Raw genomic sequence first — 26677 nt, 5'->3', positions numbered from 1 at the left:
GTGTAAAAGGTGAAACCATTAATTTCAGTCAAATCATACGGCTGGGAAGTGGATCCACAACAATAAATCTGTGTATCAATATACACATTCTAGAGGTGATATTAACAATGTACACATTCTAGAGGTTAACATTACCTGCGCTGTTTAATCCTGTCTGGAGAGCATATAAGGGTCATTTTTCACCCCCACCCTAGTAATAATTACAGCCGCAATTACCTACTGTTTTTCAACTAACTCCTGTAATTTAAATCCCGTCGGGAGGAACGGATGTATTGCTTGTTCTTGAAAATGTTTTTGCTAATCTGATAGTCGGAAACATGTTAATACCAACATATAGGCCTATTTGGGAACCAATATGACAATGGGAAAAAAATTAAAGTCATTAGGAGAGCAAGAGCTCATCAAATGGGCTGTTGTAATGTCCACTATAGGTAGGTACTGGTATCTCTTTTTGGCTAGTCCTGCTCAGCTGTTACAGACCATATCCTGTAATTTCCCGATGGTTAAAATGCCGCCCAAAACGATGCCTTAAATTACAGAGGAGCACAGTGAATAAGGGTGCCTCCCTGTAATGCAGTCAAGAGGAGGCTATGATGCAGGCTTTTTGCCTCGCCTTTGAGCATTGCCATTTGAACAAATATAAACACATTTGCCTAAACTAGTCTGTTTCAAGTGTCACCTTCTTATATTTGGATTCACTCCCCTTAAAACTGTAGTGACACACATAACTGCTGGTCAACTCACCCTACAGGTCCCACCCTGCTTTGTAACCACAGGTAGGCAGCACAACTACTGACACTAAAGCCATTAGGAAGTCAAAAGAAGCACTATAACCAATTACCAGCGACAGAGAGGAAAACTAATTATGAATTACAAACTTAGTGACGCTTTAGTGCTTCTACCCTGGTAAAGGAGCTGCATCGCTGCGTTTGCAAATTACATTCATAGTGTGGCAGAATGGGCCAGGCTGATGGATTTATAGGAAGCACACAGGCTCCCTTTATAATAAACAACACACAGGCTGGATGCAAATAGGAAGCCTGTGGGCATGCAAACATGGGTAAATAGAAATGACACACAGACCCGAGGGATGATGGATTGTAGGTATATATTGACACAAATAAAAATGATAATGAACATCATAACACAGTAATCATTTCTCACATTCAGTATTTTTTCACACCTATTTGAGTCAATTGCACTACTGTTAGGAGGAGTGGGAATTTTTCTTTCTCGGAGGAGAGGAGCACAGTACGATTATGGCTGCTGAAGCCTCTATTTTTCCCCGTTTGCCTTGAAGAAAACTTGGAAGCCAATCTTCAAAGGCTCCCAGATTCTTCTCTACAATTAAAAGATAGCCTTTAGCGCGGGTTTTAATCAGAGGTAAAGTGCTTAGCATCACTGATAGATAAGAAAATAGAGAGACAGAGGACTGGGGGACAGAGTCTGATTTCATATAATTAAAGTCATCTGTCACTGAATGGGTGACACAAGTGGTGGCACCCCCACCGTCTGACTCTTTATGTATTTATTTCAATTTTATCCAGGGAAATTTGTGACTTGAAAGAGGCAATTAACGTGTGGCACAAGCCGGCCCTCGTAGTGTTTGAGGCCACGCTGCACATTAGCTGTCTGTCTGCTGCTAACAGCCCTTGGGTAATGATGAAAAGATTCACTGAGCAGAGGGGAAGAGAGAGAGAATGAGATACACAAAGAGAGGGAGAGGGGAAGGGGAGGAGGTGGTGGGAGAAAAAAAAAATGAAGGGACAAATACAAATTAGCCCGGCAAGTATGTGGCAGAGGATGTGAGAAATGAATTGCCTAATTGGCACATTTGTTTCAATTAGGATGTGGTCATCAGTGTCAGTCTTGACGGAGGGGTTTCCAGGCGGGGCCCCACATCAGGGCTTCCTCGCTTTGATTTCAATACCCTGACCGCCCCTGAAGGTCACCTCCTACAGCCTTGCACAGCAGCCAGGTCCTCTCATCTACTTAAGTACACACACACACACACACACATACACACACACACACAGCTCATTGAGATGACATTTGCTGATGATTAGATGCTGAGAAATGTGGCGGTTGAGAGGCAATTAGAGGACAGAAGAGCAATGTAACGGTGACATCGCAGCCATCATCAAGACTTATGAGGAGAGCGCTGATCAAGACCTTGCCACCTGACGCATTTTTCCCTGTGCTTGTATGCCTCATCGCCGCACTCCTAGGTCTAATGGTCATTTTATGTCAAGGTGACGCAGTACAAATGGTGCGCTTCAGTGCTATAAGGAGAAAATCTGTCTGCTGAGTCATGCTTAGGTGTCACAATTTACCATGATCTCTTCCCCTTCGGGCAACACTCAGCTGCCTGTGGCGAAGCCAGCGTGGGCGGCAGAACTTTTTAATTGTTGAGTATCTCATCAATGCAATTACATGGATTAAGCGTCTCCGTCAGGCATACCCCAGGGACCAGGGGATGCAGCGGGGACTGGCTGAGTAGCATATCAGAAACGATACCGTACAGCGCTGAGCTAATCCACGGATTCCTACCGCAACCAATCAGCAACACGCGTAAAGAAAGACATGCTCATTGCCCACACACACACACACACACACACACTCACACACAGATACCCGCAGACACTTTGAACTCAGCATGGCTCAGTGTGTTCATACGAACGGCAAGCCTGACAGCAGCAGGTAGAGTCGGAGGAAGCTATCTGCGGTTCAGCTGTGCTCTCCCGCTCCGGAGGTTAATCAGAAAAGATACGGGGAGAACACAAAGTGGGCCTGCGTCGCCCATCCGCCTCCCCTGTTGCTTCCAAAATACCACCTTCCTCCCCTCCAAGCTATGTGGCACTGCATTACTATTCCACCCCGAACTGTCTTATCTTAACGAAATAAATAGGGGGAGCTCCCGTTCTGGCCTGGGGTGGGGGTGGGGGTGGGGTGTAATTGCTTGGCTTACTAATGAAGCTCATCATCTGCTCTCTAGGAGACTTTCTCTGACCTATGAGAAAATGACAGAGGGCGCGGGATTGGAAAGTAGAAACAAGTGCAGAGGAGGCAGGAGGTGGGACGGAGTTAAATGCTAACTTGTTTTGGAGTAGCATTGCAAATGTCTTTGTGAAGCTCAGCAGAGAACAGCTTGTATCACAGGGCAGAAGCATTTAGTTGATTCCTCTTTTTGCCGTAGCCTAGGCTGTCTACCTGAGCTACTGTAGATCAAGGGGATTCATCTTGGATTAAAGGCTTTCATTCAGGGAAGTTGAAATTGGCTTCCAGTTTGGCTGTTCATTTCACACTTTCTCTCAGAGTAACCTCTCAAAAGAAACTCATTATACAGGGTTCTCATGGACTCCTTTCTACCAGAGTTAAAAGATCTCCTCTGCATTCACACCCCCTGATATCTGTGAAGTAAAAGTGGGGGATTGGTTTCGGATCGGGAGCACCGAAACGAAATTACAAATAAAGCACTCCTACGTTCTATTAACCACAGGCAAATTACAGTCTCTGCTCTTTGGATACGATGTATGAAGGTATTTTTGTAGCAAAACACTTAATAATTTGCATGTTGCAATTTACACAAAGAAAATACTCACACACCCATGTCCTAAATTTGAAGTAACAGGAAATACCCACAAGTATTTGTCTATTGATTAACTGTTAAATGGATGTATTTAAAGTAGTAAAGTTTTACTACTTCCAAAGGGGTGTAGCCCTAAAACTGACACAACAGTTTTAGGGTTAGGGTCACTCGTTGTACTCTAGGGAGAGAGAAGGACATTTAAATATCAAATGGAATCAAGATAGCATTTGTATCATGTTACAAAACTAAGATGGGAAAGGCCAAAGTAAGTCTTTAAAGTTCAAACTATGGTTTGAAGAGTGAAAAATAAAAAATTAAAACAAAGAAAAAACAAAATATTTGTATGTCTGTAATAACTGCTTTGTATTTATTAAGAAACATTAAATTCAGAGTTTCATGTCTTGTGAAGACTCAATACACTCCTAACTGGAAAAAGAATGACCACATGCCTATAATGTTCAGTTTTTGGTGACACTGTCATAGAGGTGTTAATTCAATTATATGTTTTAGCACTGAGGTCACAGTTAGTGATGGTGTTGTACTGGACTGCATTATATTCAGAGGTGTTTCTAATACTCTGCCCCCTCACGTTTGTAAATAGGGAGGGCAAAAAAAATAGAAACGCCTCTCAATAGAATGCACACCAGTACAACAGCACCTTTAACTTCCTCAGTACCTCAGTAATAATCATTTAATTGAATTTACACATTTCCGTCAATGTTACCAAAAACTGAACATTATGAGGTTTGTAAAGGTAGAATTTATGGTAGAGCTGTTGTATTGGACTGCATCAGATTGTACAGGTGTACGTAATAAAGTGGCCACTGAGCGTATTATCACCTCATGAAGTTGCTATGGCTAACTTGCTAACGTGTTAACAGTTGCCTATTTACAAATCCAGCATACACTTAGCAACATTAGCATTAATTTGGAGCAGTATTTCACAAATGCTTTGGTCTCTACAATACCAACTCCTGTGAACTATTTGGCTTGTTAGCTGCTAGATGTTTAACCTTATTCTCCAGCTAGTTGTTAACTTTGTATATTTGGTGCTGGGCTGGTAGTGTACAGTGGGCTTATCAGAGCTTTTTTCTCAAAACACTGTGGAAATGAGGCAGTGGAGTTTGCTGACCTGAAAACCAAAACAACAAGCTTAAAGATGCTAAAAGGCTCAGCAGAGCTGAGGGGAACTGCAGAGTTGGGTACAATTCTCTGTGGGTTCACATTGTTGATACATTATGAAACATATTTATGAGGACAACTTTAAGGTTGTTTTGGTGGTTTAAGAATGTGAAAGACTTGATTTCACTGCTTCACTGCTAAAAGTGATTTGTTCGTAGCTGGAAAGATACTGGATAGTACTACGTCTATACCGAGTTGCTCACAATGTTGACATCAGCACTAGTGCTCAACTGTGATTTCCATGTCAGCATTTTTATGTTTCCTTTTTTATTCCATTTTTTTTTATGTCTTTAACATATTTTTGAGTGCAACTCTGTTATTGCAACCTCTCTCACTTCAGCCTGTGAAGGTGCTGTGTTGTGCTTCCCAAATGGCGATTCTTCATGCTCTCACTTTTACTCACATTGTTGTGGCGTATGTGGTGCACAAGTGATTTAGAGACCTGTGACTTGAAGATACTGCCGAGAGACAGCTAAAGAGGTGTGGGGATGACAGTCCTCCAGCAGGCATGGCTGCTCAGAGGAGCAGGTAAAAGCAGTCTTTTTCTTAGTGATCTAAAAAAAAACATACAACTCTCATTGTACAAACCTGTCATCCATGCTGAGATGTCTTCCAGTGAGTTATATTTTTTCCACTTGAATGTAGGATTTTACAGTGACCTCTACTGTCATGGAAAGGTCTTGTGGTGTTCAACAATGTATGTATTATTTGTTTTGAATAGAGTTGGCAAGGGGTTCTCAAGAGAGTGGAATGGATTTGTTATGCAGCGGGTTTTGTGATTAATTACTGTGATGTATTACATAGAGCAATCTGATTTACTGACGCCTACAATGTTTACATTAAAAGCTGATAAAATATTAAAGAAAATAAAAAAGTTAAGGTAAATAACTTTTGCTTTACCCAAGGAATATCTTTAATTGCACAAATACAATGCCCCACTTTTCAGTGCTACATTTAACATAACAACTGAAATACTGCCTAAAAATGCTCTGGTTCCTTAATTCTAGATTTTCAAATCTACTGACTACTTTGCAAGTTGCTGTTACATTTGAATGGCAAGAACAGCAAGAGGTCGAATTGTCAAGTCCCACAGCAAGGGTGTAGGTTTGGTTTAAGAAGTGGGCAGGAGACAATGAAGACAAACCAGACAAAAATGAAGAAAAAAAAAAAACAGAAATGTGGACTGAATTTCTGTATTATTAATTAACTAACCCGAATAAATAAATAAAAATAAATAAAACACAATGAAACAAAGCATGCAAAGATTTTCAGACTGAAATGTAGTTTCATTCATCAAATATCAGGTCTTGCCTCAGGAACGGTCCTTTTCTGTCTTAACTTTTTTGATGTTCAATTGTACTGTAGCATCCTTTAATTAGAATAATAAAACAAAACTACACACTGTCACCTGTAAATCGAAATATAAATATGAATGCAGAATGTTTAATTTGTTGAATCCTGAGTTGTGTTTACAGAGCTTCATGTCCCAACAAGCTCCACCAATCCGAAGTTTAGGGCAGCCTCTGTGTAGCCTGTGAGGCAAAACCCGGGCCAAAAAAAGCTCAGAAGCACTCACTGCTACTCACAAAACTAAATATTGCTGTGAGCGCACAGTAATAATGGAAACCGACCTAGATGAATATATCAACATTTTTATCAACTTAGATCTTCTTTCATGTGGAAGTTGGCAGCTGGACAGTAAGCGCACAACATTCAGAGAATAAATCAAACTAAAACTGTAAAACTAATAAGATTTTGGAGAGTGACATGTCTATCCCCAGTGGAAATTACACCCTTGTACCACAGTAACTATAGTCAGATCACATGCATTTTTGAAACTTTGTTTCAAAACACTCAATCCTTTATGAATATGTTATGCTACTTACAGTCAGTGATAAAATATACATTGCTGAGAACCATAAAGAAGAACATTTGATGTTTGATGCTCATACAGGAGACAGCTTATGGAATTATGGAATTAGCTGTAGCTTCATTACCTCCCATTTATATGAATACCAAATGCATACTGGCATTTAAAAAAGCATTTCTAATAGATATTCTAATGTGCTATTATATATAAGTGTTACGTATTGTATAATTTTGTCAGAGCTGCAATGAGTAGTTGTAATTGAATCACCGATTTAGTCATTTTCTAAAGTCTCCCACCTCTCATGAATGTGTTTTGCCTATTGATCCTTGACTTGGATGTTTGAGCTTCACTTTGCAGAATGATGGATGTGCACAGTTTGACACTAGAAGGCTGTTTTCACATTCATCTGCTGAAGGGGGAAAGTTTCTCTGTGCTCACCTTTTGGGATAGTTTCACAGTTTTTCAAGTCCGTTTTAGTCAGGTGTCCATATGAACATTGAAACTATTTCTGCTTGTTGGAATCAATTCTCCTGTTCATACTGGACATTTAGAGATCCTTTCCTAATGCGCTTTCAATGTAAGTGATGGACAAAATCCACAGTCCTCTCTCTGTGTGCAAAAATACATTCCAAAGTTTATCTGAGGCTGCAGTCGTCTGGGTTAGACACGCACAGTGGATATCTTCCAAAGTTACTTTTTAGTACAAATTCACCAGTTTGTGTTCTATTCTTCACCTGCAGCTCAAATGTGAGGATTTGCTGCTTTTTTTGGTCATACATGTTAGTAGTATATCTTTGGGTTTTGGACTGTTGGTTGGACAAAAAAAATATAATTTAGACATCCCCTTGGGCCATGGGAAATCATAAAGGGAATTTTCACTATTTTCTAATATTCTGTAGAGACAATGATTAATTAAAATATATTGACATAAGATTAATTCATAATAAAAATAAGCATTAGTTGCAGCCCTAAATGTTATATTCAAGGAGTAATAGAAATCTAACCCTAATTTTATGTCAATGCTGACTCCAACAAAACCGAACAGAAAGTGAAATAAGCACTAGAAAAATTTCTCAAATGTTGCTTGAAAACTTTCAGTCTAATAGGACAAGTAAGCGGATGGAAAGAATGGCTCTGAATCGCAGTTTTGTCAGAAATATATCTACTGTGGCACTTCTCTCATGCAAATAAAGACCTCCAGAGTCAAGGAGACATTCCTGCTAAGAGTCAGACTCTTGCTTAAATAGACTTTTGTAACCACATGATACAAAATGATTCTTCTGTGAGTGACTGGAGACTCATTAGCCCACCCTGACATCCTTGCTGATGAGGGTGATTTCCTAACACACCCTTCAGAAGCACAGTGTTTGCGCTGCACTCCAAACCGCAGGCTCATGTTCTATTGGGCCTGTGCTGTGTTTGCTACAAGTAGCATCCATCCTGCAGCTGCACTCTGAAACCTCACACTACCACACTCATGGACGCCATCTTAATATTTTATGGACGAGGTGCGCTGATATCGACTGGGCTGAGAATATCTGTCATGCGCTCTCTACATTATTCACTCCCACCTCTTATGGCTGGGCTCATTTGTGTTGACAAAGGACTAGATGGGAGGTTGTGATTTGGTCTGTACTGCTCAAATTCCACTATTTTTATCCCCACTGAGAGCTCTGCAGTGCTGGAATGACATCATTCCTCCATTTCCATGTTGAATCATTTATACAGCACAGGGCCGGAGGTTGACCTCCACTTATAAATGTTCCCTGCACACATCAATTACACATCCATTGTTCATGCTGATTATCACTGGACCAAATATAGAATGAGACAGCATTTAGAGAGGAATTTGCACTTGGTGACATTTTTTCACAGAGACATTTAAATGCTATATAAGTCAGTCTCGCAGGTTGATCACACTGTCAGAAATAGCTGTTCTCCATCCCACTGGGAGAAGCCATTTAAGTTGCCACCAGGCATGATTTAAATGCTAAAAGCAATCAGAACAACAATTCACAAGGAAGTTTTAGTTAGTTTCACTCCTGTGTTCCTGTTTGTACTTTCAGATATCAGCCTTACTTTACTGTTTACTAAACGCTTTCAGCCGCATTGGAGCTTTCCTGCTGTTGCTGCTTCATGTTAAAAGCTTTCTAATGGCGAACCGGCGGAATGCTTTTATTGTGCAGAAGGTATAGGAAATGCAATGTGTTTGCCACCAAGTTAGTGGAGCTTCATTAGCGGGGCTATTCTTCAATAAAAAACCTGTCTAATCAAGCAGATGTGGACATATTCTGCATTATCTGGTCAGCAGATCAGTTTTAAATATAAAACAGAAACAGCCACAGTGAGCTGAAAAGGGCTGCAGGCGACAGGCTCTTACTGTGGTTTGTGACCAGCACACCTCCGACACATCAGCAAGGTAAACGACTTCACCTTGCTGTGTGGTGCAGTGGACAAACACTCGCACCTCGAGTGCTCACGGCCGCTCACGGAACTGCTCGGCATGACTACCCCCCTACTATGGAAACCCTTATTAGTGCTTTAGAACAATACCATAGGAGCAGTCCCAGATAGATCGTCTTGATACATGTGAATATTATGCTCTTTAACAATGATTGTGTTTACATGCACATTAATATTCCATTTATGGTCAGGTTTTTGGAGTATCCCTGTTATACATCTGTGCATGTAAACATCTTATAGCTATTTTCATACTGGAGATGTGTGAATGATGTGGGTCGACTGAACGTGCATTCAACCTGCTTTGGACCCATTCATATGCAACAGCTGTCCCAGGTTAATCTCTGGTTGTCACCCTTAGCAGAGACTCCACTCTACAATGTAGTTCCATACACTTCACTGATAAGCACAAGAATTACATAGAATAATTACCAAATAAAACTTCTCTCCCTCGCATTCCCCCTCTCTCTCACTTGCCCACTCCTATGCGCTTTCTTTCTCTCTTTTTCCCTCTCTCTTTTCATTTTTCTTTCTTAATTTTTTCTCTTTCTCTAGTTTTTGGGGGAGTGAGTTAAATGATGTTTAAATGTAAGTATAGCTCAATTAATTTCCATCCCTAATTAATCAATTAATTGTTTGGATTATAAAATGTTAGAAAATAGTGAAAAATACCTATTAAAACTGCTTGTTTTGCCTGAAAGATATTCAGTTTACTATAATAGAAGACTAAGAAAAGCTGAAAATATTCCAGATGTAACCAGATCATTTTTGCACATCTTTACTTAGAGAAAAGATGTAAATGAATAATGGATTGTATACGGTCGATTAATCTTGATGTCGATAGACTAATACTGATATATATTTTTTTACGACTTAGAATTTCCACTCTACACCGAAGTCAGGCAGCGTCTGACTCGTGACTAAACGTGGCCAGAGGTCAGCTCGCAATGGAGGGTTGACTGAGACACGTTGACCCATACAGCTAGACCGCCAATGCAGGTTCGACTCGCGTCACGGTGTCCATTTAATGGGGTAAAAATCAGGATAAGCCCACAAAAAAGAAACATCTTAAATTTAGAGGTTTCTCTTATGGTAGACACATTTACATTGTCTCAACATATACATCACCATATTGCCCTACCCTATAAAGGATTAATTATATTCTTGCTCTTATTATTATTATTATATGCAATGATGCAATGCACATTCACAGATCTGGATGCCCATGTTGCAACCAACAGACACAATGATGAGATTCCCTTTCATGACTTTTATGTCTTCACCAACACACAGTGGGAGCTGCTGATAGATCAAACTACATAATCTAGTTTACCCACTCCCTTAAATCATCCTCCAAAACTGTAACTGGACCATTCAATTTGTGGCCTGACCCACTTTAAGCCAAATGTTTCTCACAGAGTGAACTCACAAGACTGAATCTCTGAGTGTCTGATGTCACTTATCGCTGGTGTCCAACACAAGTGTATCAATCTCTTAAAGGTCAGAGAAAGTCGAGCTGAAGGTAGAAGAGAGTTACTCTGGCAGAATAAGGATGGCTACTCTGAAGCAGATCTTCTCTGCTCAGTGGGAGTATAAGCTTCTCCTCTTTCAGGAGAGGAGGAGCGGCCTTACCTCCGCCATGGGCACTCCCTCTGGAGGGCGACAGTGCAGAACGATCATCCCGTTGATTGGCACCTCCTTCCCCTGGGGGTCCTGCTCAAAGTTTTTCCTCAGGTCTGTGTGGGGAGATAAGAGGCAGCTGTCAGGTGTCAAGTGTTACGGTCAGGCTGGCCTCAATCCTCTTCAACAGCTAATACGCCGGCATGCCATGACCTTCAAAACCCACTACAACCTGTATAGGATAGAGATGATCCCATGGCCCTGTGCTAAGTAATCTGTTGAGAAGGTGGTTTGGAGGATACACTGGCTGGAGGAAGTGCACAAGGATTGCTCTGATCATCCTGGACATTTATGTGCATACAATAGTAACGGATCCTATTCTCCCCATTTTCAAAACTGCCTTTGATAGGTTATTGTGCTGCTGCTATCCACTGAAAACCTTTAAAATGTCAGCCTTTAATGTGCCTTTTAAATTTCAACATGGGTTATGAATGGGTTCCATGTACCCGAGGATCATGAGAGATTCCCTGCATATAAGGGATGTAAATACAGGAAGGAAACTCTATAATAGTGCCTCAAAACCTCAATTCAGCTGGCAGGTAGGTAAGTGCAAAGTAAGTGCAAACACAATGATGTGCAAATCCTAGTAGATACAGATTCTGACATCCCATCATCATCTTTTAACTCAAATTCTTACTTTCTTCAAAGGACTAGAAAAGACTCCTTTGCGTTCTTGATGTTTTAAAAGTAAATGATTTCTCTCAGCTTTCTCCTCAGGGCTATATAAAAAAATCAAGAAAAAAAAAAACAAACAAAATTCAACACAGAGGAGGGCTTTTAGATAACCTATAACATTGTCTGGCAGCAATATTGGATTTGGACAACACTAGGTGTAAATAGCTGATTGTGTCTAAACTTGATTCGACAGCATTAGTTTCTGGGAATTGATTATTTCACAGCTGATACATCTGATTCATTTTCTGTAAAGATAATGTCAGCTTGATGTGTTCACACAGTTTGGTCCAAACCAAAGAAAGAATCAAAGAATAGTGTCTTTTCGCTCCAGTCTGTTAGGGGTTAAAGTCACATGGACAGACATTGTATATCAGTTTTGGTGATCTGTCATTCTGCATGATCATAATACTACTGGGGAAAATATCTCTCTATCTAAAGATGTTTCCCAGTGACTGACAGCCAGTCACACTTTACTTCTCAGCACCTGACGGCTTTATTTTTTATCTGCTTTGATCTTGTATTTATTTTTCTAGTTATCTTCTGCTCTGGTGGTCACAAGGAACAACTGAATACAGCCAGTAATCAGGTCAATTTTTCTACGTATTTATTTCATTCAAGTGTCATATATCGCTGTCACTTAAATCCTAATCCATCTTGTGTTTGCACCATAAATTAAGAACAGTTGAGTTCGATTTGAAATGGACTGAGATCTTGGTTTAGTTATTTCATCAACATACTGTAAGGGGTTCAATGGAAATCTTCACCAGCATAAATGAACTGAAAGGAAAAGGACAAACACGGCAGAGTTCACTTAAAGTCCAACTGAAATCACAATTAGCCATCCCTTTTTACAGTCCAAAATCATGTCAAAGTGATTACATTTTTCAAAATATTTACTGTTGAAAAGATGGGTATGAATCAGACATGCTCCATTTCTCTCTAACCCTCTAAGTGGGTGTGCCAATGTATGATATTAGCAGGTATGCTTTAAGCTGGTTAATGTGTTACAGCTGACTAGCTGACAGCTAATTAGCTATCGAGCCTGCAAACTGACATTAGCAGTGTACTTTTCCCCCGGTAGATGTCTGGCAGGTAGCTTGTTTTGCAAGCTAAGGTGCAGGACAAGACGTGTCCTTAGAGTCATAAGTTAGAAAAGAAAGACATCAGCTACAAAGCTTATGTGGATTGTTGCTTAAAGTGTTGCTGTTTTTGTGTCTCAGGCTACTGTGTGGTTGTTGGTCAGTGTCACCATTAGCATATGATAGAATGGTGACGTTACTGCTTTATGAAAATACAATTTAAAATTACATTATTTGATTGGCTGTATTCAAAAACTTTCTCTAACTGTATAGAGAGAACCAACAGCATTCCAACTGGTTAATGCATATACAGGAAGCGCCATCATGAAACCAAAATGTATAAAATATAAATTTGACCCTTTTGGATACTGATTTTTTTTCTTGTAGCAAAGGACATTTATAGAGCAGATGTGCATACCGAAGAAGGAAAAAAACATGCAATTTAATTTCAGGTGGTCTTTAAAACAAATAAGTTCAGTGTGAACACAACCTAAGCCTACTGTATCTAGTCAACTTATCATATCTGTCTAGGTGTAAATACACTGAATTGGCATCGTAGCTAATTTAGTACACATATGCCAGATGTCAGATACTAGTTTCACCTGCACCAACACTGGACAATTTGTTTGACCTTTTAAAATAAACAGTTTGTTCAGGTCAAGTGAACATGACAAGATAGTTTACCTAGTCCCAGCTTAATCTAGAGACACATCCATCTCATCAGACTATTCATTTTCCACTTACGCAGTTTTCTTGCTCAGTTGTTACATATTGCCAAATGCAGCTACAAGAAGCTTTGTGACACAGCTGCTACAGTACTGATCACTGAGGTGTTTCCATACTCACAGGCGATGCGGACAGTAGCCTTGCGACTCTTGGAGGTGCCCAGGTGGCTCCAGGCCACACAGAGACACCAGTAGTCCTCTGGGCCGTGGAAATCCTCCACCTGCTGACGGGACACGTTGATCATCACCTCACGCACCTTCAGCCCTGGGACAACAGAAGATAAGATAGTTAAAAAATATATATATACGCATAACATGTAAGATGCCTATAGTTAGGCTTTGTTCAGACTGCAGGCATCATCAGGCAAGTGATCAGATCGGATTTGTGTGTCCAGACATCACCAACCTATCAGCATGGGTTGCTGTGGTAACGACGTAGCCGCTAGTAACTACGTACGCTGGTGACGCAGCTTTCCAGCGCAGAAGCATGAGAAATGGCGATCCATCTTCTCGCCTTCCAAACAATTGCATGAATGTAGAGAGAGACAGCCAGCGAGTTTTGGTTTTTTAACTTTATTAACAACACAATATTCTAATTGTCTAAGTTAAAAAAAGAACTCTATAACCAAGGATAACACTGTGATTTCAAAATAATTTATTATTTGTATATTATATGCTGTGATGTATATTTAAATATACATGCTAGTGGCTCTTTGGCACAACGGTTTTGGTAATGTTATTGTAGTTAATAGTTTTGCAGGTATTTGGTCATAAACCAAAGTGTTGGACAAATTTAAATTCTGACCTGATGATGGCGCTAGATGAAAAGTCAGAGGATCACCAAAGTTATTACAATTCATCCTGAGGGGAACATGATGAATGATGAATTTCATTTCAATCTGACCAGTAGTTGTTGAGATATTCCAGTTTGGATCAAAGCGGTGGACCGACCAACCGACAGACCAATGTTGCCATTTCTTGAGCCATGCCACTATCATTGCTAAATATATAGCTTCGGTTTTGGGTCGGGATGGGATTTTAAATTTGGTTGTATCAGTCAGGTTCAGTTGGGTCAGATACATTTACAGGCTGGATTAAGGTCTTTGTTTTAGGCACGCGCAGAACTACAGTTAATGGAGAAAACTGAAACAGGAATGCCCTGCATTCTAAATAAGGGTCCTTAAAGAATCCTTAATCAATACCTTGATACGTTCACAGTTACAGGCTTGTGTCAGTGATCAATGAGTTCTACAGGATTAGTTATGCATAAATTCTTAGGAAAGGCTGACACACTTCCTAAATCAGTGCATCCTCCCCCTCTCTGCTGAGCTCTGAGAGCATCACTAAGGAAATTGGCAGAAACACAGTCCCTCAGGGGCCTCTACTGTATGTTTTGAGCGCTCAATGCAGCTAACAGGAGGAAAGCTAAATCAGCTGTAGCAGAATTAGCATTAATAATTTGGACTACACCATTTCAAACAGCATGTGAAGGCTCGCTGTGTAAGCGACATAAGGACTATATACCATATTATGTAACACAAAAGGCATGCCAACACGACGCGCTTCACAATGCTCTTATTCTATTGAATGCATTAAAGATGAAAAAAAAACACTCTCAATTTGAAAATCCTCTTAGGTAACACACTGATAGCCCCCAGTTGGAAATGTTCGTCACCCTATCATATAGCTTCAGATGGGTATACAGCACCAATTTTTAATCTGAGTCATCGGCTTAGGGCCTGTCACATGTGTTTTCTCACTGCTCCTCAGAGCCTTTTGCAGCCTGCAGGCCTTATACCCACAGCTGGATTAAAGGCAAGGGATGTGCAATGTGCTGGGGATTGCAAAAGACCAATAACCAAACCCTTCCACCCCTGACTCTTCTGGCTCTTGCGCATCCACTCTCTCTGATAAATAACACTTTAATCTGACATGCTCTTACTAAAGTCAAACAGCCTCATACTGCGGCTGCACAGCTTGTGAAGCGCTGAGCAGACTTTCGAATGAATACCAATTAAACCCGAGTGAATGACAGCAGGGCTACGCCAATGGATTCATGCTGGCGTTCGCCTTAAAATTAAGAAATGGAGAACATTTGGTGGCGGGCGGTCTCCACTGTGCCGAGTACAAATGACAACAACAGAAAAGTGGGCTTCTTCCTTTTTGTCACACCAAACACGGTTGACATGTTGGGAAATGCTGATACAAATTAGGCGGTACGTCTCAGTATGATGCACTGCAGTGTATTTGATGACCGCCGTAGTTTAAATGGTGATTGACGGGCCTGGAGAAAAAAATGCCACGTTTAAGAAGAGGAATAAACAAAGCAGCAGCTTTATGGTTGGTGCTTCCTAGTCGCAGCCCCTGTAGAGAGTGAGACACAAGCATAATTCATAATTTCTCTAGCAGCGGCAGGGAGCTGGCAAGTGAAAGTGTATGTGTGGGAAGAGTGACAGCGGAGAAAATAATGACTAATGACTTTCCATGATGCCCTAAAAAGTGTGAGCCAGTGTTTTTGAGAAGAAGAAGAGGAGAGAGTAGACAGACAGACTGACAGAGAGAGAGAGAAAAGGTGACGGTAAGCTATTCTCTACAGAGCAACACATTTCCTGGAGTCCAAACTGCCGTCGACAGGTGGTTTGCCGGAGAGACGGAGACGCGTGCTGCCACTGTGTCATCTGTCAGCCCTATTTGTTTGTAGGCAGAATGCTGTTGACAGAGCTCATTAGAGTAAACCACGTGACCTGTTCTCCTCCCCAATCCCCTCCTCGCGCTTCACAGTTTCCTGAGTCACTTGATAATCCATCCAAAAAGGCTGAATCACTGAGAGAAACACTTGCATGGCTGAAATAAGATGTTTTGGCTGTTCTGTGATCCAAAGAAGAAGAGAGGGTTGCTGCTGTAGCTTTGCTAGCTTATTAACTTGGATGTGGATGACAAGAACTTCATTAAAATGTTACATTAGGATCATTTCTTCTTAAAAAGTTTCCATTCAGAAGAAATCTTTTGCCCCATGTCATCTTTCTCTCTCTCCACATATTTGCTCGGGTTCTCTTCTGTTAACCATCCAATAAAGGTAAAATGGGAATGGGGTGCTCTCCCATAGATCAATATTAGACTTTTTAGAAAATGGCAATATCTGCCCAGTGTACTGACAAACCCAGAATCCTGGTCCACTGGCTCTGAAGCAGAATTAGAAAGGGAATTTGAATTTGTCTCCCTCACTTGAAAGGCCATACCCTCATTTTAAAGGTGATGTTTCATTTAAATATGTGTTTATTATGACATTAAAGTAACTCGCAAAACAAAGGCCTACGTTAACCCTTTAAACCCTCTCTTTCTGCTTGGCTTTTACTCATTTACAGTTGTAGCATAGTCACATTTGGCATGTAAGTGGTACTAAACACATTTGAGGACATTTTTCATGAAAAAAGAAAACTTTCATGCAATTTAAAATTGTTTGTTTTAAAGTTGTTTGTCCCAAAGTTTTTAACACACAGCACATATCTGTATATGAATCGATAAAGGAGACTGTCAGTGTTTTAGGGATATAAGGACAATATTGATGGGACATTCTATGCCTTGGTAGTGTCAAAAAAGGTATAGAAGTTGAAGTAAAATCACAAAAATTGTAATTACCAATAATAAATAAATATTGGTTTTGCTTTCTATACAGATATCCTTGCTTTTAATTTGTCTAACATACACTTGTTGCTGACGTGGTGTGTGTGTGTGTGTGTGTGATGTACTACTGTGTGTAACTTTGTATTATGTGTCCTGTTTGTTTAGTGCTGTTCTGTCACTGTGTGTATGTTTTAATTGTGACCTGTCAAGAGACTGCAGATGAAAATTAGCTTTAAGCTAACTCTGGTACAAAACATCAAATGGTAAAAGTTATGTTTAATATTGTACGTGGTCTCTTACAAGTAAAATAAATAAATAAAAATTAAATCATTTTAAGCATCATTTATTTTTCAGCAGTAACAGCTTGAATTTTTGGTCACAAATTGACTGTAATTTGCTTGGTGTAGAATCTGTGTGGGCGGACACTAAACATTCTTTGTTCGATCATTTATTCATTTATGTTGAAAGTCATAAATGGACATGCAGTAAGTCACTAACACAGTTACACTATGATAGCTAATGTGGACTTCTTCAAAAAGGTAAAAAAAACCTGCCTTGTATTAATGTTGTTAGGATATAGTGTATGGTGGTTTCCTGTTTCCATGTAAGTAGACAGCGCCTAACCGATGCCATGGGACACACCCACCCATTGGTTTGATGCTTACAAGTTCTCTCCACTAAAATGTCCGCTTTTACACTCCTTTGAAAAAAAAAATTGCTATATTTAATATTTGAATGTGCACAATAGCTGCAGTGTCATTATACTGTAATTTCCTTACAAAATTCAAATTTAAGTAACAGAATACAAAACAATTTTCACATATTTTCACCCGCCTGTACTTCTTTTTTCCCCCCAATTTTGAACTAGGATGGCTTTTGACCTGAGTTTTGGCACTTCAGTTACAATTATGCTTGGGCTACTAGCAGTTCCTGTTTGCACTGTAACCACTGTGCTACAGACAATCATCAACTGGATTGCTTTTGATACAGAGGAAATAGTCTATATTTGATGATTACGGGGCAAGATTTGAAGTTCCAAGGAGTGCTTTTGAATTATTTCTAAATTCACCTATTCTCAACAGACAGCAAAGAATGTGAAAAATGAATGCACCAATGATCATTTCCTAATCTATAGCTCCTAAAGGAGCTGAGGAGAAGGAGTATAATCTCATTTAAAATACAGTTCTACTTAAGAAGCAAGCAGTGATTGTGTGAAAGGAGGTTTCCAACAAAAATCTGTTTACTCCACAGAGCCATTACCATTATCCATGCCATTGTCAGGGCATCTGTCAGTGCCGCGGGCGACTGTCACAGACTGCACTGCAGGGGACATTTTCATCCCATGTGATGTGTGTGTGATTGATAGGAATTCTGAAATACTTTCAATCAAATGTACCCAATTACTGTACATTTGACCAGTGGGTTGGGTGTTACTAGGAAAACTCAAAAACAGAAGACAAGCTTTCTTTTCACTGTAACATTTTTTGTTGTTACATTGATTTGAATATTTTGAGCAAATATGGCTCCCAACACAAAAGAGATTCTGCTAACAAATCAATTTGAGAAGAAATGGAAGAAAAACTATTGTAAAGGAGTTAATCGGTTGAAAGGTATTCTGTCAGACTTGGTATGGGAAAGAAGCTTGGCTAAATGGATTCGTCCACATAACGAAAGGAGACAATCCTCACCAGAAAAATTATAGCCTTGGTTGATTGTCCAAATACTTAAGTTTCTTGCAGTAGAGAAGGCAGAAGTTGCTTGACATTTTCTTAACTTAACCAAGTAGTTTTAGTTGTCAATTTGGAAAGGACTGACAAACACCCTATTTTGGCAGACTTGTTCCACAAAATGAAAGAGATGATTGAAATAAAATATATCAGAGACAATAAAGGAGTATTTAAAAAAGCGTCTGTTATCATGGATGATTAGGGTTGGGTTCAAATAGCTGTTCCAATTTGGATCATGTTCATGTTATGAATTTGAATAACGTGGTGAGGTTTGAAAAGAGATTTGTTAGCTTAACAAATCTCTTTTCAAACCTCACCACGTTATTCAAATGCGTCAGATACTTATTGAATCAATATTTCATATCTCGTGCTGTTTACCTCACTTTCAGGTTAATTACACTACCACCACTTTTCCTGTCACCCCCCCCTTTCAGAAGCTGAAAAAAGTTAATCCCCCCCCCCAGTTTGGGGCACCACTGCCCTAAGGGATTTAAAAGTATTTGAATTCAATAAGGGGTTTCAATACGGGATTCAATTTCAATCAAATCAAATCCTAACCCTAGGGATGATAGACCACACTCTACACCAGAGTCGTGTAGAGATTTGCATCACTTAAGAAGCAAAATTCATCAATAAATAGAAAAAAGGGTGTTACAAATTACAAAGAGGAATTTGTAATTTTGTGGCAGCAGTCACTCTGCTTTCATACATATTAAGGCCTTAGCTTACTATGCAAGCATATTGCTGGGCATATACAATATATTACAGTACAGGACTGTATTATATTACAGACATCATATTTATAATATATGTATTGTTGTTATCTTTATAAGCCTTCTTTTCCCTTGAGTCACATTATATGTGATATTAACATTCATTGAAGCTAAAGTACTATATATCATGCTTATGCTGGCTGAAATGTTTAATTAATATTAAATATTTTGAAGGTTTTGAACAATACCTGTCCACCCAACATCTTTAATAATGAACAAAGTGTTGAAGACGTTACAGCAAACTTAGTTGCTTGGACAGTTCACTGGTACTTCAGGTTGGCTATTTGTGTTTGTATAAAACCTTAGCATGGCTTATTGTTGTGTTAAAATTCCATGATTGGAGATTCTCAGTGCTATTAGTTTAATGTGCCTAGACAGTGATTTTTAATGAACTGCTTGATTAGGGGTGCTGCTAATCGACAGTATATTTTGTCCAGCAGTGTGCAGCAGGCATGAAATACCAGTGGGTCCTCTAGGCATAAATTAATTTCAAATTCCTGGTTACTGTCATTGTCTCTTGATGATATTGTTTTTGTGCAAGATCGCTGGATGAATATTGTTCGGTGGGGCCAACAGCATAGATTTAACACAACAACAATAAAAAAACAAGTGATATAAATGTTATTTTCTTCATTTATATAAATTGATAGCATCTAGCAAATAAATTATGATTAAATTCACGCCTTCCATATAAATGTTAGTATGCAAAAAAAGCAGAAAGCACAGAAATTTCTGCATTATAATGCACAAACCCAATAATCACCTTTAATTTCCTTGATAGAGACCTGACACAAATGTTGTCATTATGTTGTATAAAAATATTTGACAAAAAAGTCTAACATTTCCAATGTCAGCAATGAACCTTTAAATTCATTACATAGCCTAATGTTTTATTTACCACAAAGAGTTCTAGCTTTTACTGCTTTTATCTTTATTGTTTTTATTTACAGAATTAATAATAATAATTCTGTAAATAAAAACAGCTAAATAATTTGTTATTATTTTTAAATATTTTTTTTTTACTGGGAAATGAAGACGCGTTTTCCTCACAAGCTGCATACAGCCCCAACAATCTTCATCAAGAAGGTTGGAAAGTGGAAATTACACCCCTTGGGTGAGGCTGATCATGCAACGTCCAACAGATCTAAAACTACTGTATGAAAGGATTCAACTACTGAATGACAGTCCTAATATCACAAGCTTAGCCTTGATGCTAAACTTAATTAAATAAAATACACATTATTTTTACAATAGCACATACTTCCAAATGTAACCACTGTGCATTGGCCTGTTCACTAGCTTCAAAAGCTTCAGCAGTGGTATGTGTAGGATCCATCAGTTCTATTATCATCATCACTCTGATTATGTCCTAAGCTGATGTATGTAAATGAACATGGTTGGTGAGGAATTGAAGGGTTTAGTGTAGAGTGTTGATGCCACCTTCAACTGTGTGACATTGCTGCTAAACTCCAGCCAACTGCAAGTAAATTATGATGGTGGCTGTCGAGTTAGTGGTCTTGACAGGTACCGACCATCGCTCAGAGCCTCTTTTCTACTCGATAAACCTTTCTGGCTGGTTTTGAAAAAAAGACTGAAAGGAACAGATGCTATTTTTTGATTCACCTTCCACTGTGAAAACAATCTCCTGGGTATATCAGTCAGTGAATTTATATATGCAAAATACGCATATATGCATTCTTATCAGCATGTTTCGCCTTTTTGATGGCTTTCAGGAGCTGTGCAGATCCCCATTATTGATGCATACAATAGGCCAGATGCTCTTATCTCCACTGGTTGCAATGGTCTGCTGCACTGTGTGCCTGCATGCTCATAAAGTTAATCGAATTGAAATCACAACCGCTTTATTTATCAAGAGCTTAACATGTTGTTTCTGTACATGTATGTAAAACATAAGTGTTTCTGCAACACTCCAATTGTGTTTATTCACTTACAAGCTACAAAATTCTACATGCTGAAGTCAAAAAAGGCAAGCTTATTTTAAAAGCAGCTGGGTAGCAGCCACGTCAGCAATCTGCAACTTAAACGCAGACTGAAAGCAGTCTAATAGCTAATTGTAATGCTTGCGATGTAAGTGTGAGCTAATTACAACACTGGGTGTCTAACCTCACTTGTAACCTACTGAACCTTGATTTATTTTTTTAATGTAAAATTAATTTAAATAACAGCCAGGTCCTACAGTAAGAAGATGCAAAAGATCCCATCTGCCTACTGTGCATATAGATAACCCACTAACAGTATAATTTGATGTAAAAATGTGTAATTTTTTAATAGGTTTCTGTTTACAAGGTAGTCAAAAAAGAAATATTACAAAGAATAATTTTTACAGACCATCTCTCCTCATCTGCTGCAGAAATGACACCTGAAGCAGAACTCTAGTCAGCATGTTGCTTAAAGCATGGGACAAACCTGAAGACGAGCTGAAACCTACAAAGACTGGACAAATTACACATAAAGATTGTTTCCACCAACTTGCACGGATTTTTTAGTCTTTGACAGGAAGGAGCATAAACCTTAAGATTGAGTAGATACACTGGGCAACACACTGAACCACTGGTTAATAACCACTGGACTGGCAGTAGATGACCCCGCAAATCCTGCGAGTACGCCAACGGTCATGTGTTCTTGAACCACAACAAACATGGACGGCAAACGGTTTGCTCTGTTTACATGCAGTGACATTTGTGCTGAAAAGGCCAAAAAAGGAGGAAAAAATGCAGTTTGGTTGAGATCCTGCGTGGAAAGGCGTGTAGGACTATAGAGTCTACAGTGCAAAGGGAACTGGAGGAGAGTGAATGAGTCTCCTACGGGCGACACACCAGTGACATCAATGGTCACCGATGTCTGTCACAAATATCAAATATATTTTTAAAAAATCTATGAATGGCAGTGACGGAACTGAAAACTACAGGAAAGAAGGTCCTCAACCGGTAATAGAGAAACTACATATCCACACTACCTTACTGATGAGGTTGGCAAACTGTTGTCACCTGACCCGAGTCTTTTGTGTCTATTCATATGGTAGACAGGCAGGGCAGCAAACAGAGCTTCTTCCCATCTGAAAGCCAAAAAAGCTGCAGCCAGGCATCAAACATATACATATGTAGAAATTGAATATAGAAATTGCAACACTGAGTAAAAAGTAACACAAATGATATCTACGTAGTATATCCAGTAGTGGAAACATAGTATTTAATGTAGCATTTGGAGGCATGCTGTAGTTTGATCTCTCTACACTAAACTTTAGATGCATCTGATAGATTGCTTAAGGGTTATTCCAGATCCTTGCTTTTGTAGTTTTGGCCATCATTTCTATCAGTTGTTATAAGATCTTGCTCAGCAAAGTAATTACTGGTATCTGAGTACATGGTAACATCGCTACAATGAAGTCCAGCGGAGCAAGAAACATGAGCAGTCAGACAATCGGACAGGTTGTAAACAAGCCAACTGTTTAGATTATCTAAACCACTTAATTTGGAGGTAAAACTGAAAGAAATGACCCTTTAAAGATGTGCTGCGGGAGGAAACCCAAACTGGCACAGGGAGAACATGCAAACTCCACTCTAGGGGTGGGGGGGGGGGGATAGCACAAAATATGGTTTTGATCCCTTTCCCAGTAATACCAGGGCTAGAGCCACCAATACCAATACGGAATCTTTTATTATTAAAAGTGGCCAGTGCACAGTCATGTATGGGAGAGCCATGTGGCATTGTATACGAGGTGGATGCATCATTAATGTGCTACTTCTGAATACATTTTTGTTTCCACCAAATGATTTGCCAAACATTAAGCATTTCGCTTCACCATTATTAGTTAATTACTTATGGAGTGAAAAAATTGAATTTCCCAAAAGGGATTAATAAAGTCATTCTTCTCTTCTTAATCGCATGCATGTTACTGTATACCACAGGACAGCTTTTACTGGTAAATAACAATATTTATTATGTGAATTCTATGAACTAAGGAGATGATGGCTGCATTCATGCCCACAACAGCAGAGAAGAAGGAAATGCACTAATCGATCAGCCCACCCATATTCTACACAGAAAGGCCCCGCTGTGCCGCCTTTTCAAAATCAATTGACTCAATGTAATGGTACCATTCTGTTTAAATCATATACTATAATGACCTGAAGAAGGGAAGCTTTTCTCCCATTCTCATACCAGGTTAAATGCAAATGTCAAAATAACATTAATCACATCCAAACAGATTTACCACTGTCTTTAACCATCATCAAAATAACCACGTATAATTCATTTTTGTTTTGAAGTTATGGAGTTCACTGGAAACTCTATTATCTAATGCTAAAAACAGGATAGTTTTCTGAAATATGACTCTAAAACACCCGTTTATCTAAGATTTAATTCATGCATCATCTCCATTTTAACCTACTGTACTTCATCATCGGAAAATATCTTGATACTGACAGGCCTATCTGACAAAGGCTAATAATAACCAATCATCATTCTATCTTATTTGTCTTGCCCATGTGCTTGCCTGCACTTGTGTGCCACCCACATGCTGTAAGAGCCACAGCAGAATTATTCAAGTAAAACACACTACACTTTAGATCTTAGAACAGCATTAGCACATTAGCGTCATCCTCCATCAGGGTCTCATTATGTCCGCTCCAGCTCGCCAAGTAGGGCTGGTCTCCTCACCAGGACTTAATGCTGACAGAAGAATCTTGCAGGTAGGCTACTGTTCTGAAACCTCTCCCTGCTGTTCAGTAACCAGAGTACTTGAAGTACTGAAGCTTTGTTCAAAATGAATCCCCAAATTAGCCGCCATTTCACTCTGCCCACATTCATATTGCATACCAGCAAAACTGGCTCGCACACAAGAGCCCAGGTACACAGACACACACAGACACACACACGCACACATACGAGCCTGAGCATAGAGACATTAGAGTCTACTTCACCTATCTTTTTGGGGAAGGATATTTGATAGCACATCATTTTTTGTTCCTCCCAGAAAAGAGAAACTTTTATCTCCCAAGTCCATTAGGCCCTGTGCCCACTTCTTAGCTCTGTAACCAGAGACAGTCCCAACCCACAGCCGTGTCTCCTTGAAATGACACCCAATTTCAAGCCTGCAAAACGTGAAATCAAGCCTGGCGAACCCAAAACATACCGCTAACAACTGACACATCTTGCAATATTATGAGACGCCGAGAACAGAAGTGATACTTGGATGGTGAGAAACAGCAGCAATTAGAACTATGGTGGCTCGTAAACAAAGAACAAGGAAAAGCTGTTTTGTATTTCTCTCTGTGCGTCTGGATGGGGAGCTAAATGCAGATTGATACATCGAGTTGGCCCACTCAAGTGAAAAGTCATCACTAACTTCAGTATTTTCTCTGTAACTGGATTCAGCAGTGGTGTGTGCAGGGAGTGGGGGGAGGGTGGTGGTGTTTAGTTTATGTCTCCACATTTATCCCTTTTCTGTTTTTGCTTCAGGTAGCATCTCTAAAATGTGTTTTACTACACCATATTGAGCACATTAATTCTAATCATTAGGACTACACTTCACCTGTATTAGCTTCATTTTCTCTGCAAGTGCAAGTCATTTTGTTGCTATACGGTGGTGCAGCGCTGCCAAATGAGCAGAGAAGAAAACAGTGAACCTATGGGTATGGGGTAATGGGGACCTTTGTTGTATGTCATACCCCCCTCTCACTCCCCAAGTCAACTATCAAATAAGGGCTAAAATGACAAAGACAAAAAATATTGAACCTTCCAGTCCTGAATTTTGTCCTGCTGAAATCATGCAGCACTGAGCGGCTCCTGGAGTTGTTCTGTATCTTCAATTTCATTTCAGTGTCGCCAAGCACCTTCCCAAGGGTCAAAATTGGATATAAAAACACTAGTGCATGCATCAATACTCCTGTGACGGCTCAGGTATTAAAGCCGAATCCGCTGACTCATCAGCAGCGACAAAGGGCCCCTTTCTCTCTCGTAAAAACAAAAAGTCCAACCTTTACGGCTTAGTCCTTAGCCCTGGAAGCAAACATACGGTAAGCCTAAATAAAATCATCTCTAGGAAAAAGAGAAGTTATAACCCCTCCTTTTCCCCTCAGGAGTCCATAGTGGTGGTAGGAAGGTGTGTGTATATGTGTGTGAGTTGTATTGTCCGGGCCACATTCGGTTAACAACCCCATTAACTGGCTCACAAAGCAACCCCGGGGCAACGATAACATCAATCCCGGCTTTAGAGGCCATTATGTTTCAGGCCGAGATATATGCACCGCGCTGGAAAAGCGAGGTGAGGCTGCGGCAACGGAGTAGCTAGAAGGGTGGTAAGGTGTCACCGCCCGTTTGCTAAGCTCACCCCTCCGTCCACCTGGCAACCCCATCCTGACCGCCCACACACACACACACACACACAAAACTGCAACAAGCCCCCCTGTGCTGCTTGGCAGGTGAGGACTCAGGCCGTTTATCTGCTTTAGTCAGGGCTTCGCGCTCCACACACACAAAGACAAACTAACACACACATTCACACCAACAAATACACTAACACATATGTACCCTCTAAACTATGTAAAGCCGCACACTGTAAACACAACATAAACATACATATGTGCACCAGCACGCATACATTAATACGTACAAAAACACACCTCAGCACACACACACACACACACACACTGAAACATCCTTGTATCAAGCCACACATACACCACATGACAATATGTACTATGCAGATAAATACTCACCACCCACGCCCCCACACACACCCACACACACGTGATATGGCTTCCATATGAAGGCTAGAGCTTTGTCTGCTAGCTGCTCTCCGATGATAACATTCACACTCCACGGATGCTGGAAAGAAAGGTCAAGGATCCCCCCCTCCCTTCTTTTTCCTTTTGCTCCATGAGTAACTACTGAACACCGGGATTCTATACGGAAACTTGTTTGTGTGCAACTCCAAGTGCTTAATAGCCAGATTCCTCCAAGGGAGGCTTAACTGCCTCAATTAAAATCACATAAAGGAGAATGCGCGAGTCCTAACAGCATAAGCACGTCTCCTCTTTTAGAACAAACAAGGATAAAGAGTTTCCCCCTGACAGAGTCAGGTAGATGCTGATTTTCCCTCACACTCCCAGGTTGGAGGCAGTAATCACGATTAGGAAAATGCCAAGAGAGCCACACACACGATGAGTGACGGCTCCCCCCGCTGTCCCAGACATATGGGTGGGGACCGGTTTACACCCAGTACCCAGGGGATCAGTCAGCTCTCCCAGCAGGCGCCCTGCTGAGCATCTT

The 26677-nt window shown here is 40.1% G+C and overlaps 1 protein-coding gene across 9 annotated transcripts in view; it reads right to left on the bottom strand.

The window, feature by feature from the left end:
* Positions 1–26677, bottom strand: part of unc5db (unc-5 netrin receptor Db) — a 336214-nt gene that overhangs the window by 68243 nt on the left and 241294 nt on the right. For 8 of the 9 annotated variants that reach the window (XM_044196320.1, XM_044196322.1, XM_044196321.1 and 5 more), the window contains 2 exons: positions 13382–13525; positions 10734–10837 (listed from right to left, as the gene is read on the bottom strand). In XM_044196320.1, the coding sequence (XP_044052255.1) occupies positions 10734–10837; positions 13382–13525 (248 nt within the window). Of the gene's footprint in view, positions 1–10733; positions 10838–13381; positions 13526–22361; positions 22452–26677 lie in introns of those variants that run through there. The other variant, XM_044196329.1, reaches the window with a different exon arrangement.

Source organism: Siniperca chuatsi, linkage group LG5, assembly GCF_020085105.1.
Source record: "Siniperca chuatsi isolate FFG_IHB_CAS linkage group LG5, ASM2008510v1, whole genome shotgun sequence".
Lineage (NCBI taxonomy): Eukaryota > Metazoa > Chordata > Actinopteri > Centrarchiformes > Sinipercidae > Siniperca > Siniperca chuatsi.
The sequence above is the reverse complement of the archived record's forward strand: the minus strand, read 5'-3'. Positions and strand labels throughout refer to the sequence as shown.